We start from the raw sequence: 16,570 nt of genomic DNA, 5'->3' as shown, positions 1-16,570 counted from the left end.
GTACAAAGTGGTCGAGGCAGATACCCGCCACCTCGAGCCAGGGTCTGTTCAAGGTTTCTGTTAAAGGGGAGTTCTTACTTGCCGTTGTTGCTAAGTGCTTCCTCAGTAAATTAAAGAGTATATCTCGACCTGCTCTACGTGCAAAGTGTCATGATATAACTTTTGTTCTGATTTAGTGTTAAATAAATAAAACTGACTTGACTTCAGTGGGGCATTATACAGCGAAAAACACCACCGGAAAATCTATGTAATGGTGATACTGCTTCTAAATGACCCATCATTTTTTTATCACAGATTAGACTTCATTCTGTTACAGTTCTTTCACACACATTAGCAAATACCATAATTTTGTTTTTGTACAAACTTAATTAATCTGTTTCTGCATAAAGTGGATACTGTCTGCCGCTAATAAATTCTACTACTATGTTATTTCCCAGCCGACAGGAAATGAAAGATACAAAATTAAATGTAAGAGTGAAATATTAAACTGTATGTAAGTGGATTTTTAGAGGAAGCTTATGTTACTAGTATAAGTTCTTCATGTCAAGTGCTTTTGTTTATTTATTATATTAAAGATATTTACCTCCCTTGTTTACCTTTGATACCTTATACAATATAAGGTATGGTAAATAGTTGTTTACCTTGCATTTGCTCCATTCTTATTCACTTATTTGTCTTTGCTGAGTCCTGGGACTATTTTCTGCTGCAGTGGCCCATTTTCTCCTCAGATAACACTGAATCTAATCATTTTGGATCTGTGCTTGTCTCAGCTTTCACAGGACTTTGACTTCTTCACAGTGGAGCTGGAGAAAAGTGTGAAAGGCTTCGGTTTTAGCATCCGCGGAGGGCGGGAGTACAAGATGGACCTGTTCGTCCTACGACTGGCAGAGGACGGACCGGCCATCCGCAACGGCAGGATGAGGGTAAGTCTGATGATGTAATTTCCTTTGAGAAAGCCACTGCATCCCCTTTAAAGGTTACGCTGCTTTTTATCTTTCTGGATTACATGGCAGACACTCAGTGTAATTGTCTGATGTTATCAAAGCTGCAACAGCAACTTTTTAGAGCTGATTCTGTCAAAATAACTCAAAGACGGTGGTGTTTTTGTAGAACTTTGTCTCCTTCCAAGTTCCTGAAATTCATCTCTCCTCTGCATTTAGTAACAGATAATATTCAGAAAGATAAAGATAGATAAAACATTTAAGTGGGCCAACTTATACTGTACTTTAATGTTTGGTTAGCTGCAGAATTCTCCCTCCAGCTGTAGTTGCTACTATATAAGTCGGTCAGCGAAAGCAGAGTCATATTTTCTGAATTTATAAAGGTGTAATAAAAATTACTAGGGATAACCACGTGCTTTGTTGCTAGCAACATAAAATGTAACTTCCCCAGTAGCTTTTCTCAGTTTGTCAATGTAGAATTAATCCTGCAACCAACACATCTTGATCTCCTACTTCCTCCTTCTCTTTTCCACTCCTCACATGTTCTCCGATCTTTCTGTCTGGAGCTGATAGCCTGAGTCTGCTCTACATTCCTTATCTGTAATGAACCTGTCAAAAATAATTTGAGCAAAATTCTCCCAGGGGAGGTATTACTTTCCAGTAGTCCAGTGGGTCCAGACGCAGGTAGGAGCAGGGAATCTCTATTGAGCTCTACTTAAAGTCCACACACAAGCGGCTCAGACTGAACAGTGGTGGAAGACACATTCAGACCCTTTACCTAAGTAAAAGTGCTTATACACAAATCTGAAAATACTCCATTGCAAGCAAAAGTCCAAAGTGCGAAGTTAGTATTGGCAAAATATATGTGCAGTATTAAAAATAAAATAACTCCTACTTCAGACAAACGGCCCCTGTGGCTGCTGAATTATTCTAGATTTTATCACAAGATTGTTAAAACTGACGCATGAATCCTTAAGTACAATTTTACTGTTGTAGCTGGTTGAGGTGAAGACCGTTTCTATTCATAACTTTATTAACAGGTATTTTAGTTTCCCAAAACTCTGAGGGGACATGGAGGTTGGAAACGAGAATAAAACAAAGTCTTGCGACTCAGATGTGTGTTACATTAATTCAGTTTTTCTGTAATCCTTCAATTTACCCACAAACAGATTGAGGAGTGGCCTGCGGAGGTCTGGTAAACTTACTTTCACTCCCCCAGATTTTTTTCACTTTAGTTTGTCAGATTTCATGCAGCCACAAAATTATTTTTACAACTCGGAACATGCCAGCAACAACACCTTTAGCCAGACTTTGATGATTAAATGTCATTTAAAAGAAACCTCCACCAGATGTTACAAACCAATAATGTTGGGAATCGCTTGTTTAAGCTTTAATGATATTATGTATTTATGAACTTATGCTATGTGATTTGTAAGATCTTAACCTCAAAAGTAAGTGGACCATTGATGTACATAAAGATGGATCCCCCCCTCTTTCCACTGTATAAAGATAAAGATGAAATATCCCAGTTATGGCTGCCATCTTGCACTGGTGACGTCATTTGGAGCCACAGTCTGAGCAGGAGGGACTGAGGCTACACCCACCCAACCCAATCACGGCAAGAGTTGGCAGTCAGTCATGACATTTCACCCCCTTTTTATAGGTGTCAAATAACTAATTGAAAAATGAACACTTGACCATACATCCAACATGGTAAAAACTACCTAAATTGACAGAAACCAAAAAATGTCAACGTGTATGTTATAAGGTGAGGTATAGAGCAGCATGGTGAAATGTCAGGAAGACAAAACATCACACTCGACTCGATTTTTATTTGCAGTCTCCACTTCCTTGAAATATGAAACAAAGCAAAGACAACAACAAAATACGCAGGGAAAGCTTTGTTCTCTTTACACAGGCCACAACTTCTCTGGTGCTGCACTTCAAAAACCACTGGAGTCTCTTCCATACTGCACTCACATGCACAGCACGAGAGCCTCTCCAGCTCAAACTGGCCCATCAAGTCAGGACTAGAGAAAGGAGAGTGGACAGGGTTAACAACAAACACATGCATCGTCCGCTTAACTTGCTCACACCAACAAGGCCTCAACTCACCCTTCAATATGCTCACGCAAATAACATCAAACAATTTGTACAATATTCAGTATACATCTTAATTGGCTGTCATTTCATCACACATCCAATATCCAATCAAATCTGAAAACCCATCTACCCATGCACCACATTAAAGGGCTACCGTTGAGACGTACCTCCTCTTTATTCACTGGCACAAGACGGCTTCCACGAAGGACTCAGACTCTGACAGGTTATGGCTTTGATTTACAGTCTGTCCTTTCAATATATTTAGAAGAAATAAACATAAATCTATTGCTGAATACAATTCTTTGTCCTTGTCAATTGCCATTGAAACTATAAATTGAATAAAGAAAACGGTGTGTAAGAGAATGTCCACCTTTCTAAACAAAAAGGCTTTAGCAAACATTGAGGGAGTGGGTGCTTCCTAATTGTGTACTTTAATGTTCACTTTGGCCCATGTCCCATCCGTTTATATGGACGAGGCTGGCCTTATGTCCTGTACTGTAGCCACCGGGGGTGATCGACATGTTTTGACCTGAGTTTTAGACAGCTGTCATGTCGTCCATCTTTATCACAGTCTGTGAAATCGACCCTTGTCAAGTAAACTTAGTGGAATAAAAAGTACAACACATAAAATAGAAATATTAAAGCACCATACATGTACCTCAGAATTCTACTTAAGCAAACGTACTTAGTTACTTTCCTCCACTAAGTCTGATTTGTCTCGGATTAATGACCAAACAGTAACACTGCTGGTAGGATATTGAAATCTACCCGACGCTGTGCTGTTGAATAGATTTCAGAGAACAAGGTAGAGAAGATACTTTGATCTCTCTTCCAACCCCCCTCGATCCATCCTGCCGGGTGCAGAGAGGAATCAATCTGCATATAACTTAAGTAAATCTGAGTCACTGGCTAAAAAGCTTTTGACACGCCTGCCACTTTGGATTTGAGTGGTGCTTTGACACATTTTAAGGTGCTGAAACCAGAAGCCCACTTACACTGTGACTCCCTGCAGTCTCTGTTAAGTTTTGAGTTCGAGCCGAGTCATCCCATCTCAACAGGCACTTTGTGACATCTTTAAAAAGGAAAAATCTATTTTTAACTGTGGAAGTCACAAACTAATTAGTAACAAGGAGCAGTAACAAATTCTAACAAGGTCTTTAGGATCAAATTGCGGTCTAGAGACTTTTAAATAAATTGTATAAAGTGATTGGTTATTACAGATGATCATTCAGCACATTTAATTACCTCCCTAAGCTTTAAACCTTAAGTTAAAAAGAGCCGTGCATGGGCTTTGGGCAACAGTGCAATAGAAGCAGCTCCTGCTTCATTCCCGCCGCACATTCCCTGTGCTCAGCATTCATGCACCATCCATTCAACTTTAGTTCCCTCTTTATTAAAGATGAAAATGGAGATCACTCTCCTCTGCTGTTAGGAGGTGAGGATTAATGAGCAAACCGTCTTACCTTCCACCTCTCTTCAGACCAGTGTAATGACACCTAATGACTGCCTCTCTCTTGACTCGAGTCTGCTCCTGACTTTCAAATTACGCCAGCCATTACAGGAGGACTTTTCCATTTGTTAGCGTAATTGGGCCGGCATGTTTTGTCCTGTTCGCTGTGAGCCCTTCCCATTAGTCAACCTCACAGCTGCCCGTCGAAGGGCTGGGAAGTGGGAGACTTGAAGGAGGGGGGATTGACGTCCGACCCATCCTCATGTACGTCACGCAGTGGTCGCATTAATGGGAGATACTCTAGTTAATACTTGCATTAGCTGTTCACAGAGCTGCCGCAGTTATGGTCATTTTAAATGGGCAGGTTATTGGTATTCATCAGGGCGACCTCATATGTTCCTCAGCAGCCCCATGAGAAGAGGTCCGCCATAATTCCATCCGAATGACATCTCGAAATGACTGCCGAAAATTATAACAACACCAGTTTGTGGCTGGTAACGGAAAGAATGAATTATAGATCCATATTGGTCCTTTTATCATCCATAATAAAAGCTTGTTAATATTCATTTCATATGAAGTGTGCATTACTGACTCAGTCTTAGGCACGCAAACACAGTCATCAATTTGATCATCTTATTTTTCGCCGCTGTGGACTTGACCAGTAGGTTTGTGTAACAAAGTGGCAGCTGATATATTTTGTATTCAGTGTTTCTATCAATCGTTTCTGCAGTTCTCCCCTTGCAAAGAAATAGAAGTGTCATTATTGAAATTGTAAATTGTTTATTTCAGTCAAATTCAAACTGGCTTGACTGTCAAACATGTCCTCCAAAACTTTGGTCCTAATCTTTTAGTCAGCTGCTCCTATCAGCCTAATTAGCAACAAGAGCATTACTGAGGTGGGGCATTGATGTTGGGTGTTGGGTGGGGTCGATGTAAAGTGTTCTTTTACACAAAACTTGGAGATCTTTTTTATGGATCTGGCTTTGTGCACCGGGGCGTTATCCATTTGAAACAGGACGGTGCCTTCTACAATTTGTTGTCACGGACCATTATATAATATAGCAATAGATTTCCTTTACTGGGAACCAAAGGGGCCATGAAAAGCTGCCACAGAACAAGTATGCGGACACCCCTGTCAATATATCAGAGCTTTGACTTAGTTTTGTCTCGATATTCTGTATTAAATTCACTCTCACACTCACATTTTCTTCCTAATCGCTGTTTACAATTTCCAGGTTGGGGACCAAATCATTGAGATTAATGGCGAGAGCACCAGGGACATGACCCACGCCAGGGCCATCGAGCTGATCAAGTCTGGAGGCCGGCGTGTACGTCTTCTCCTCAAGAGGGGTACAGGGCAAGTCCCAGAGTATGGTAAGAATCCAACCATAATCCAGAACACAGATCACAGATCATTACTTAACTCTCTTTTAACTCTTAGACTGTCTCTCTCCTCACTGTCTTAATATCACTTCAACTCTTGACTACATTATTCTGGCATGCATCAATATTCATGTTATATCTCCTGTCTTTATATTCTCTGTACTCGCTGTATTCTGTATTTCACTATGCTGTAAAAAAAACACTAATTATTTGTCTCTTCTATCTTGACTAACAATAGTTTATCTTCTGTCCATTTCAGTGACCTATCACTAATTGATTGGTCTAGGTTGTTACTTCCCCTTCTATAGGAATGGTATCTTCCAGTCTCTCCATGTGCATGAAAAGTGACAAGCATGGCTCCCCCTATTTCTTCCTAACGGGCCACTCTAAAGACACGGTTTGTGACCATACGAATGTTTTTCTCTTCACTTTAACCCTGGCTTTCTGTGCTGTGGTTTCGTGTGTTGTTTTGTTGTAACCAACTTGCTTTTGTAACTTTGGACATAATGGTTGAAGATTTTGCCTTTTGGCTTATGGAATAATCAACAGATATCGCTTAAAGCTGCAGGAGGTTGTAACATCAGTGAACATAATTCTCCTCATGACTGGAAGATAAATCAGCAGCTGACGGCAACCTACAGGCCCAAAAATATTGCTATATGAGCGTTTACCCTGAGTCAGCCAGAGGAGATGAACATGACATATTTCGTCAGATTATTTACCCAGTGGAATCACAGCGCAGCGCGAATCAAGCCTGGAAGGGGACATTTATTCTTGAGACACCATGGGTAATAAAACCCCAATGCGTCACTCACTCCGGTAGCTTCTGCACCAGCATGACACTCTCTTTTCTGTATCCTCCCACTGGAGAGAAAGCCATTTTAGGGGAACGCTGCGGCACTTAAGCCCCCAGTGATGCACTTTCATCAGCGTTTGGCCTTGGCGGTCACTCTCCCGCCCTTAAACACAGGAAATAGAGGGTGATGTTGTTTTTCCCGTGTCGGCCCTCTTTCTGCCAGCCTCCTATCTAGCCAGGGATTGAATCTCTGTGTGTGTAGAGCTCTTGTAACACTTGTCTTGAGGTGGTCTTACAGCCCTGAAATATGCACACAGGGAGCCAGAAGACAAAGTCTCCCTTTATTAGAGATCTTTTGCGTTCCTTCTGAGTTCCCCCGCTGCCTAAAAGTAGAAGCATCATTTTAACCCACATGTTCTGTTCTGTGTGGGCTTGATTCAGCATTTCATAACACGTAGTTTACAGGCACTTTATTTGCATACTGGAAGGTTATGCAAATTGTCTATGGTGATTAATTTGGCTATTTAAAACATTAGCATACTAATGTTCAAAGGAGCAAGTTATTTTTGTTTTAGGTTCTTGTGAGCTTTTTAGGAACAGCTGAATGCAAAATGCACAAAAAAAATAAAGATCATAAGCAGTGTATTGGCGACATAGAAACATTTGGTTAAGGGCATGTGCATGAATATTTTGTGTGCCTGTGTGTGTGTGTGTGTAGCATTGTGTGTGGTTTTGTGCCTCTCTAGCGTTAGGTCTGCACCCCCAGGCCACGTATTTATCAAAGCCCTGAGAAATCACACTTAAGAAATTAAGAATGCTCGAAAACCCAACCTAAAGTAAACACTCACTCCACACACCCACTTTGCAAGGCAACCCCTCTATTAAACGTGTGTGCTTTCTCAAGCCCAAGCCGAGATCACACAATCAACATCACTTGTGTAGCTTACCCAGATTTACCCGAGCCACACTGTGCATTTTCACTGGCTTAATAGTACTTTTTGTGGCTAGTAATATGAAGCATCAGTGGAGTTCCCTTTAAGATGTGAATTTAACAGCCAGGAGGCTTTAACTCTATCAGTAAGAACAAGATTATTTGTTGAAATGGAAAGGAAATAACAATTTAAATGACTTAAGACACTTCTGAGTTATCTCAAATTGAAGTTTTTTAAGTTTAAGTTTGTTGAAGTGGCTATAATCAATATTTTGATGTAAACTATGGCCACATATAATGTGACAGGGATCACCTGACTGCAGTTTCCAACATCTCCATGGAGCTTTTTTCAGCTCATCATTTTGGATTTCCAGCCCCGTTTTGGTTCACACTCCCCGCTCTCATAAGTTTGTTTCAGCTCTAAAACGTCGCTGTACACTACCTGCGTAGCTGATGAACACTGAGGGGCATTTGGCTGGTTAAGAGCCAGATATTTAGCTTAAAGAGTTGGTGGGGACCAAAGCAGAGCTAAAAGAAAGTGAATATTATATATAGAAAGACACAGCATGTGATAATCACTGGTTTCCTAAATCCAACGCGCACACATATACACACACATAGAATGAGACTAATGTCCCAGCAGGGAAAGGACTGTAGCTCCAGCGTAATGATCAGGTACTCCCTCTTCCTCTTAGTCTGGGATCTAATATCCTCCAGCGCTGCATGAGAGTCTGTTTATAATTGGGCCTCATGGCGTTGGTGTAGCTAGCCTAGCCTCTGCCCCCTGCCTAGCCCGCTGAAAGTGACTGATGGCCGAGGGACCGAGACTCACCGGTGCAGAAACAGAAGCTAACAGTCCGTGAGAGTGGTGAGTTGTGGAGGAGCACGCTGTAGATTCACTGCAGCCGCTACACTGGATGCAGACTTCTTTAGGCTTAAGAGAGAGAGGCACTCGGTCCCTGAGGTTTTCATTCTTGCTAAAGCACCACCCTATTGGGCACATCATCCATTTCATTAAACCTGTTTTCGATTTTCCGCCAAGGTTTTAGATTGGCCGGGGCTTTAAAGAGAGCTATGGGAGGCAGATTGATGTTGTCTAAAAGTGGAGTTGCCCTGTGACACGTTCAGAAGGAGGCTGTAGTGTTGCCCTGATATTTACTTTAATGCTTTTAGCTTGTAGAATAGAAATGATTGCTGTGTTGATTATTTTTGTTTGGATGTGTTTGGCTGTGCAGTGGCATGCGTGCAAGCTTTTAAACAGAGCATGTGTGCGAGTTTCACATTACTGACTGTGTGTATGTGCGTTTCAGATAATGCCGCCCCATGGGATGCTCGCCCTTCAGCCTCCCCAAGCCTGTCGGAAGTAGCCCCTCCCATCGACAGCCTTTCCATGTCATCGCCTTCATCTCATCTGGCCCTGGCCCCCGACCCACCTCACCTGCCGCCTCTGGACGTCCCGCGAGACTCGGTGGCAGGAGAAAACAGGAAGGAGCGTTCAAAGAGCCCCCAGAAGGCAGAGCTGCTAAATCCAGATCTGATAAGCCAGGGGAGGAGAGCAGCTACGAGCGGCGGGAGCAGCAGAGCCAAGAAGGAGGGTGGCAGGTCCACTCACAAGGGGCACAGGGTGCAGCCCACTACTGAGGGGGAAGGGGGCAAAGAGGGGCAGAGCGTGGAGCCCAAACCTTCCAGGAGCACCAGTGGGAGGTCCAAGGAGAGAAATACTGGGGACAAAAGAGAATCCGCCCAATTTCCCAGCACCACCAAGCTCCCGCACACTAACGGGAGCAGCAGGGAGGATGTGGAGCGTTACAGTGGCGGGCAGCAGCAGGTGGAGTCGGACCAGAACAAGCCCAGGCCCAGGGAACTGGACAGGGGCCTGGGAGAGAGCCGGCCTAGCCTGCCCAATAAGAGCACCAGCAGCAGCAGCAGCAGCAGCAGCGCAGCAGGGAGGAAGGCCACGGTCTCTCCTGGCCCTTGGAAGATCCCTGGATCAGACAAGCTGCCCAGCACACTGCGCACAGGCACGTCCACACTGAGCAGATAACACTGCAGCTCCAGCAGAGTACAGTGGCCACACTCATCTGAACTAAACCACCCCATGTGGATGAAACTACCATCCTCACACCTCCCTGTGCTCCTCTATCCCCTCCCCCTCGATCCCATTCTCCCATAGACCACAGAGTCAAAACCAAGGGGGGCAGGGTGATCTGGACCACGTGTTTTTAGAGTTTTATTTATGATATTGTACTCTAAATTATTTTGAGAAATATTTTACACCCACCACCTTAAGAACTGGAAAATCATCCACTTTTTAAAAAAGATGGAAGAATGTGTGTGTAGCGTAGCGAGGAATCATTTGGGGGGGTGCAAACTTAAAGAACTCTATTTTGAGTTCTCCCCAAACAGAACAAACATGCAAATATAAACAACTGACAGGAAGCTACTGTCGGCGGAAATTTTTTTTTTTTGTCTTTTTTTCATATATCTTCACAGTGGAGTCTGTTTTAAAAAAATGGAATGTCACAAAGAAGGTTTGCCTGGTTTTTGACGAGAGCGAATGGAACAAAGCGTGAGAGCAGAGATGAAATCTACTCATCAACAGAACTTTGCCTTAACGGAGACTGTGTGGGCCTGAATCTGTCTTGAATAATCCATCAGATGATTATAGACATAGATATATTATAATGAATATGAATATGTGGGATCATTTTGTAAATAAGATCATCTTTAAGTGAACAGAACCTTAGTTGACCTGATAGTCCATGTTTAGACGAGCTAGACGGCACGGCACATGAACTTTTACTACACCAACTTCTTCCTCTTCTACACTCCCGTTCAGCCCTGTGATTGCAGTTTGGGGTCTCGGTAGGCCTGCTGCGGTTGACTGCACGGTCTATTTGCGCTTGAATCATCCCGAGTTCAGCGGGGGTGTCGTGTCAATCCATTTTTCTCATTTCTGTGCTTAACGAACAAAGCAATCCGCGACGGCGGTGTCCAGCCGGACGCTGAGAGAAGGAGCTCGCACGATACCGACCGAGGGGCAGAGTGCCTTAGACTGACAGAGAGGTTGACTTTTAAAGTGAAAGGTTTAACTCCAAAACGCTTGGGAGGGTTTAAAACAGGCTGCTATACAACATCAACTTCACAGATTAAAATAATAAACTGTATTTTTTCAGATACGAGTGTGATACAGTGAAATATCTCATTTATTTCACAAGCTTATGTATGAAAAAAGTCGCAGAGGTGTTGATGGTTCTTATTTGTGCAAGTGGTTCATTTTGGGTCATGATGGTTTTCATTCCTGATCTCTTAATGAGGTCTGGCGCTCAGTCATTTCCATGAAGAACTGCTCATACGAGTTTTGCACCCAAACCAAACTAAATCAGTAAAACCTGAAATTGAATCAATCTCACTTGTCAAAAGCTTCCTCTCCTAACAATCTGTAACCTGAGTGCACGAACGAATGGACTCAATTTGAAAATGAAACATTTCCAGATGGGCTGAGAAGAGGTTGCACCTGTCACAGCCGCTGTCAGCTGCATAGTTTGCTTAGTTAACGCCGGTGCTGTCGACACTGTGTGACATAAAGACGGGCGTCTCCATGCCAAAGCTCCCTGTGGATGTTAATGTGTTTCTGCAAACACTCTATTTGAAGGCTAAGCACTGCAGCATAAATGTACAGGTGCGCCCCCTCCCCTTAGTTACTGTTGCTATGCTTGTCAAACTGTCCATTCTGGCACATCTGCAGTTTACATTGATAACGGCTGCAGGATTTACACCTCAAACTTATAATTTTTCAAACAAAGGTCGCATGATTTCAGGCAGAAGTAAACCAAAAGGCTGAAATGACAACTGCCCGGCAAATATCATCAGTGTAGCTAGCTGGCTAACAGAGATAACGTTAACTCCACGAGTCGGCTGGCAACCGTCTCCTGACTCATTTTAAAACAAGAATCTTGCAGAAAGGCGCAGTCTTGATGGCTGCATACATGACATCGTGCAGAAAGGTTGAAACTAAAGCTTCATGTTTCCAGTCCTGTTTTTTCAGACAATATGTTTTTACTTTTCAAAGAGAAAAGTCTCACTAGATGGAGTCGCTAGACTGTGAACATACTCAAATCCAATAAAGAGCGGGACAGAAATGCTAATGTTAGCGAGCTAGTAAACTAGTCAGCCGGGCATGCTATGGAATATACTTTAATCCGTTCATTGCGCCCCTGTGATTCTGGTTTCGGAAAGGCTAAAAACAGACACCATTCTTCAACACTTCACATGCTGAGTATCTCTCGCACTACTGCCCCACATCCACTGTTTCAAAATGTGGAGATAATCCAAAGTCCGACAGGCCTGCAGCGCCACGTTACAGTTGTTAAGCTGTGATTGAACACTCTTTGTTCAGGGGAGGGCTTTACGCAAGGTCAATTTTGAGATCAACAAATCTTTTCCTGTCATCTGCACCCTCCCTGCAGAAGACTGTTCGTTTTTCCCCTGAATGAGCCACGAGTTATGATACCAGAACAAAAGTTTCTCGTCCTTTGCTGCAAACAGTGTTTAAAGAATAAAAGAGCAAAGGGAGACAAGTCATTATGGTTGCCATTGTGATCTGTAATTACACAAGGAATAAGCGGCCTGACTTTAAAGCACAATCTCACACAGAGGGTTTAGGATATAAATTATTATGTGGGAGAAAATCATGAGCCAGGCACAAACAGCTCAGCCCTTCAATCACTTGTAGATGGTGTGCAGGGACAGTGTGACAGAAATAAGCCCCAAACCTAAATTTTACATTTGTCAGGCTTGAGGTAGGAGATGGTGCCTAGATACTGCATCATCCCGCTCATTTGTTCCTTTATTTTGTGACTTCATTATGAAGCGGAAATAAAAAATGTGCATATTTTTGCTCAGCCTTTGCACAACTCACTGCTTTCCACATCTGAGCTGTCTCCGTTGCTTTGAGCCAAATTGTAAGTAGTTTTCTACAGAAAGCAAAAAAAAAAAAAACAGAAAAAGACTTTTTTTTTTTTTGCAAAGTGTGTGTATGTCGAAATAACAGCACGCGCTGCACCATAAACTCCCACCCAAGCGGCTCAGTATCACTGTGTAGTGTTATTGCAGTGTGTAGACCCTTAACAAATATCTCTATAAATATGACTTAGTGTACTATTGATGGTCACAAAGACTGTAAGTGGAGCAACTATTTTTATGAAATGCAACATTATGGATATATTAACTTTTGCAAAAATCTTGTTTACCTGTATGATATTCTGAAACGCTGTCAAAATAAAAGGAAATCTTGACACATGACAGATTTATTCAGGACATGCTGCTGTGTGGTTTATTATGGGTGTCTGTTTTCTTAAAGCACACAGTCCCTATAGAGGAAAAGTAATGCTGTACTTTAACCCCCCCATTCAGCCTCAATAACAAGCAGCATATATTCTAGTTCATAGAATGTATCATATTTAAAGGACTCAATGGTTCAACATGTTTAGAAATACACTCCTACAGAGAATTAGATGAGAAGATCCCATTGATTTGTTCTCATGTCTGTTCGGTAAAATCACAGTCTGTCATTCTTCCTGTTTTTTGTACATATTAGACAAGAGAGATATAATGTGTTCATCAGTGAGCTCTAGAGGTGCAGAGAGGTGGGTTTTGTTACTGGGTTTCCTGTCTCTGTGCTAAGCTAACAGTTTTTCTGGCTGCAGTTTTACAGTATATTTACTGCATTTTCCCAGAATGCTAAAATCCTTCCAGTGTGTTATAAAACATTTTAACCACTTCTACAGGTACAAATCTTTTATGGGACTATTTCAGGCAGTTTATAGATGTGTTCAAAGGTCATGAAGATATATTGAGCTTCAAACTCTTCTTCCGTAAGATCTTTGATATTGTAAATAACGTTTTTTTCTTTTAAAAAAAGGAAGCAGCGGAGGCTGAGAGATCCTGACTGTCAGTCTCTGGTGTGGCTCAAGCCCCACAAACAGTGGATCCTCCATTTCATCATATTTCTTTTCATCCTCTACTTTCATTCAAATTTCACACTCTCAGCATGTAAAACAGGCTTTCTGTAACATTTGCGCTCTGAGCCCGAGGCAAGATAACCGTTATGACATTTCCAACTGTTTTTAAAGGCTGAGTAGCACCCGTCATGTAGAGGAGCTCAACTTGGTGGAGTGCCCCTTTAACCCGAGGTCCACTGGCTCTTTCGGAGCGTTCAGCAGCAGCTCCAGGCCTCCAGCAACAGATACAGTTTGCTCTGTTGCCAAACCTTCATTGAAATATATTCTCACATCTCTGTTTGCAATAACATTATAGTGTGCTACATATTGTCTAAACATTCTTTATTTAGCGCTTATAAATGCTCAACAGGCACCAGTAAGACAAAACCCCCAAACTGCCCTGAAGTTCTTTCCCTTGTGAACATCTTCCTTAACTTGTTTGTGCTGGTGTAGTGCTGCTATTCGGCCACACGGAGGCGTCTGAGACAATAGGTGACATGCAGCAGATAACACAAACTAAAAAAGACGGAAGAAATTAGGCCTAATGATTTTATTTGCTCCAGAGGATGTTGGCATGAAATATACAGAACATGAGTGCCGATGGTGCTCGTCAACCTTGTGTGGTGTTAATGGGAAATCCAGTGGTTTTGTGCCCTTTGTGCACGTCCTCCATGTGTCCACTAGAGGTCAGTGTAGACCAGGCTTTTAGTTTGGTGCTGCTTGGTTTCATAATTGTTGAACTTACATAAAGTTATTAGTCAGACACTTCCTCTTACAAGGATTTAATGCTTTCATTAACTACAGATTATTACAGAATATTTGAACACTTACATATTTAATTACAACCGAATATTATATATGTGCTCTTGTGTCTCAGGTAGACATTTTCACACACTTTGCCCTGTTGACATTTTCACACGTACATGTTCTAAACACAAAATACAGAATGATGTTATTATTAAATGACTTAGTTTTGCTTCAGTGAGTCCTAAGTGTGATCAAAACGTCACACAGGTGTTTCATGTGATCACCCTTCTGGCATTAAGAAGGCGTCTACATGCTGTATGCACACAGAGGTCAGGCAGACAGGAAAGAGAGACACAAAACAAACGCCGCCAATGAGGCGCTGCAGGAGCAGGACAACGAGCTCCCCTGCAGAGGCAGCTCTGGTCGGGGCTGTCTGCAGCCAGCTGGAGGCTGCTGGCTGGTGCCGGTGTTCTCCACAGGAGCGAATCAATCCAGAGCTGCACTCGTGTCTCCAGCGCCTAGCAGAGGCCTCAGCGGACTGCTCTGCTCCTTCAGAAGAGACACCAAGGACACTGAACCACCTCCGACATGTTCATCAAATGCTGCTCCAAAGCAAAAAAAATAAACTTTACACCCTGTTGGGCTCCATCTGCAGATGTACAGCAGGTTTAGGAGCTCAAACTGTTCATCTAAGCTGCACAAACGACTGTTCAGCTGCACAGCTCACAGCACCATGCACTGTCTTAATGTATCTCCCTAACACACACACACACACTAATATAACTGACAGTAAGCATGACTCAGATTTTCACAGCAGTGTTTGATGGGTTGCTTTCCCTCCTCCGCCAACATCTCTGGCACCCTGTAATATCCCATCAGCACCAAACAGTAAAATTACTGCAGTGCAGAGAGAACGTGGTTTTATCCTTCGACAAGACGTCTCCGTATTGTCTTGAGAATGATCTCGAAAGGCTTTTTAAACATGGGCCAGTACAACACTCTGTTAATTCAATAATGCACACAAGGATGCAGCGAGGATTACAAGGCCGTCCTGTTGCTATGAGCCGTTTTTACTAAAAAAGAAGAGAGACTGTCCTCTTCAAACACTCTCAGCACCAGCAGATCCTGTCAGCATGTGAGGGCCACTTTGAGGTTTGTGGGTCAGAGCCCAGTTTGCAGCCTGCTCTTTATGCCTTCTGACAAACTGTTTCTCTTTTGCCCTGACAAGCGCGCACATCATAAATCTCCCAGAAGTGTCTGCTGAACAGCGCAGCACTTCCAGCAAACAGGACAACTTCACTCTGAGGTCAACGTGCTTCAGCTTGTGGCCTTCCTGAGGTTCATCCTGCTAAACCTGTTCTACTGCACCCGTACAGCTGGATGGAGATTTGATTTGATTTATGCTCTAGTTATTTTAGTAAATGCGTCTGTGCCCTTCAGAGTGCAGTGAAACTACAACAGACTAAGAGTCATAATCAAAGTTTTAGGCGTCCTCAGGCCAACAGGCTGGATGTGATAACTGATCTGGTGGTATTTTTGATGCCTGGTGCTCGATAAATTTAATCGCAGCTACTTCAGGGAAATGATCTGCGCCTGCATGTTTTTATGTGGGTGTCATTAGAAAGGGCCTGTCCTGACCTGATGCTTTAGCTGCAGAATGAACAAGTTTAACAGCGATCGATGGATCATTTTATGTCATTAGAAAAATCATGGACAGTTTCACTTTAAAGTTATCACGTGTCTCTGCTCCTCTAGAAATAAATGGTAACCTTGTGGGTTTGAGTTCATTCAGTTTCATTCACCTGTCATCATTTCATCACCATCAGTATCAGTGTTCTGAATTCTGAAGTCTTTACCTAAAAAGCTTACTTTTAAATGTTATTTGCAGTATTTTGCAATGCAAATCATTCAAACGTTATATTTCAGTTAGATAACGCCTTTATATTTGTGTCTGGTTTATGCCGAATTTAATATTCTGATCATTCAGAGAAAATTTCATACTTGACGGTTTTCAACAAACAACGTTCAAACACGCCACGTAAACTTCGCAGGTTTTTGAATGAAATTCGGCGTGGCGCTCGACGTGCACACGACAGAGCGGCGCGTATCGGTGGGGTGAGGGGAGGGGAGGGGAGGGGAGGGGAGGGCCCACGGGCGGGGTGACGCGCCCTGCCCACTCAGTACCTCGTATTTGTGTAGCAGTCGGTCTAGCCGCAG

General features: G+C 42.8%; 1 protein-coding gene across 1 annotated transcript in view; it reads left to right on the top strand.

The window, feature by feature from the left end:
* The window catches only part of magi2a (membrane associated guanylate kinase, WW and PDZ domain containing 2a), a 212,417-nt gene extending 199,542 nt beyond the window's left edge, over positions 1–12,875 (top strand). Inside the window, exons 21-23 of the mRNA XM_070853563.1 lie at positions 771–923; positions 5,730–5,868; positions 8,915–12,875. Of these exons, the coding sequence (XP_070709664.1) occupies positions 771–923; positions 5,730–5,868; positions 8,915–9,648 (1,026 nt within the window). The 3' untranslated portion in view covers positions 9,649–12,875. The remainder of the gene's footprint in view (positions 1–770; positions 924–5,729; positions 5,869–8,914) is intronic.
* Positions 12,876–16,570: the final 3,695 nt, after the last annotated feature.

The sequence above is a fragment of the Pempheris klunzingeri genome, chromosome 22, assembly GCF_042242105.1.
Source record: "Pempheris klunzingeri isolate RE-2024b chromosome 22, fPemKlu1.hap1, whole genome shotgun sequence".
In the NCBI taxonomy this organism is placed as follows: Eukaryota; Metazoa; Chordata; class Actinopteri; order Acropomatiformes; family Pempheridae; genus Pempheris; species Pempheris klunzingeri.
This window is presented reverse-complemented; position numbering and strand designations above follow the sequence as displayed.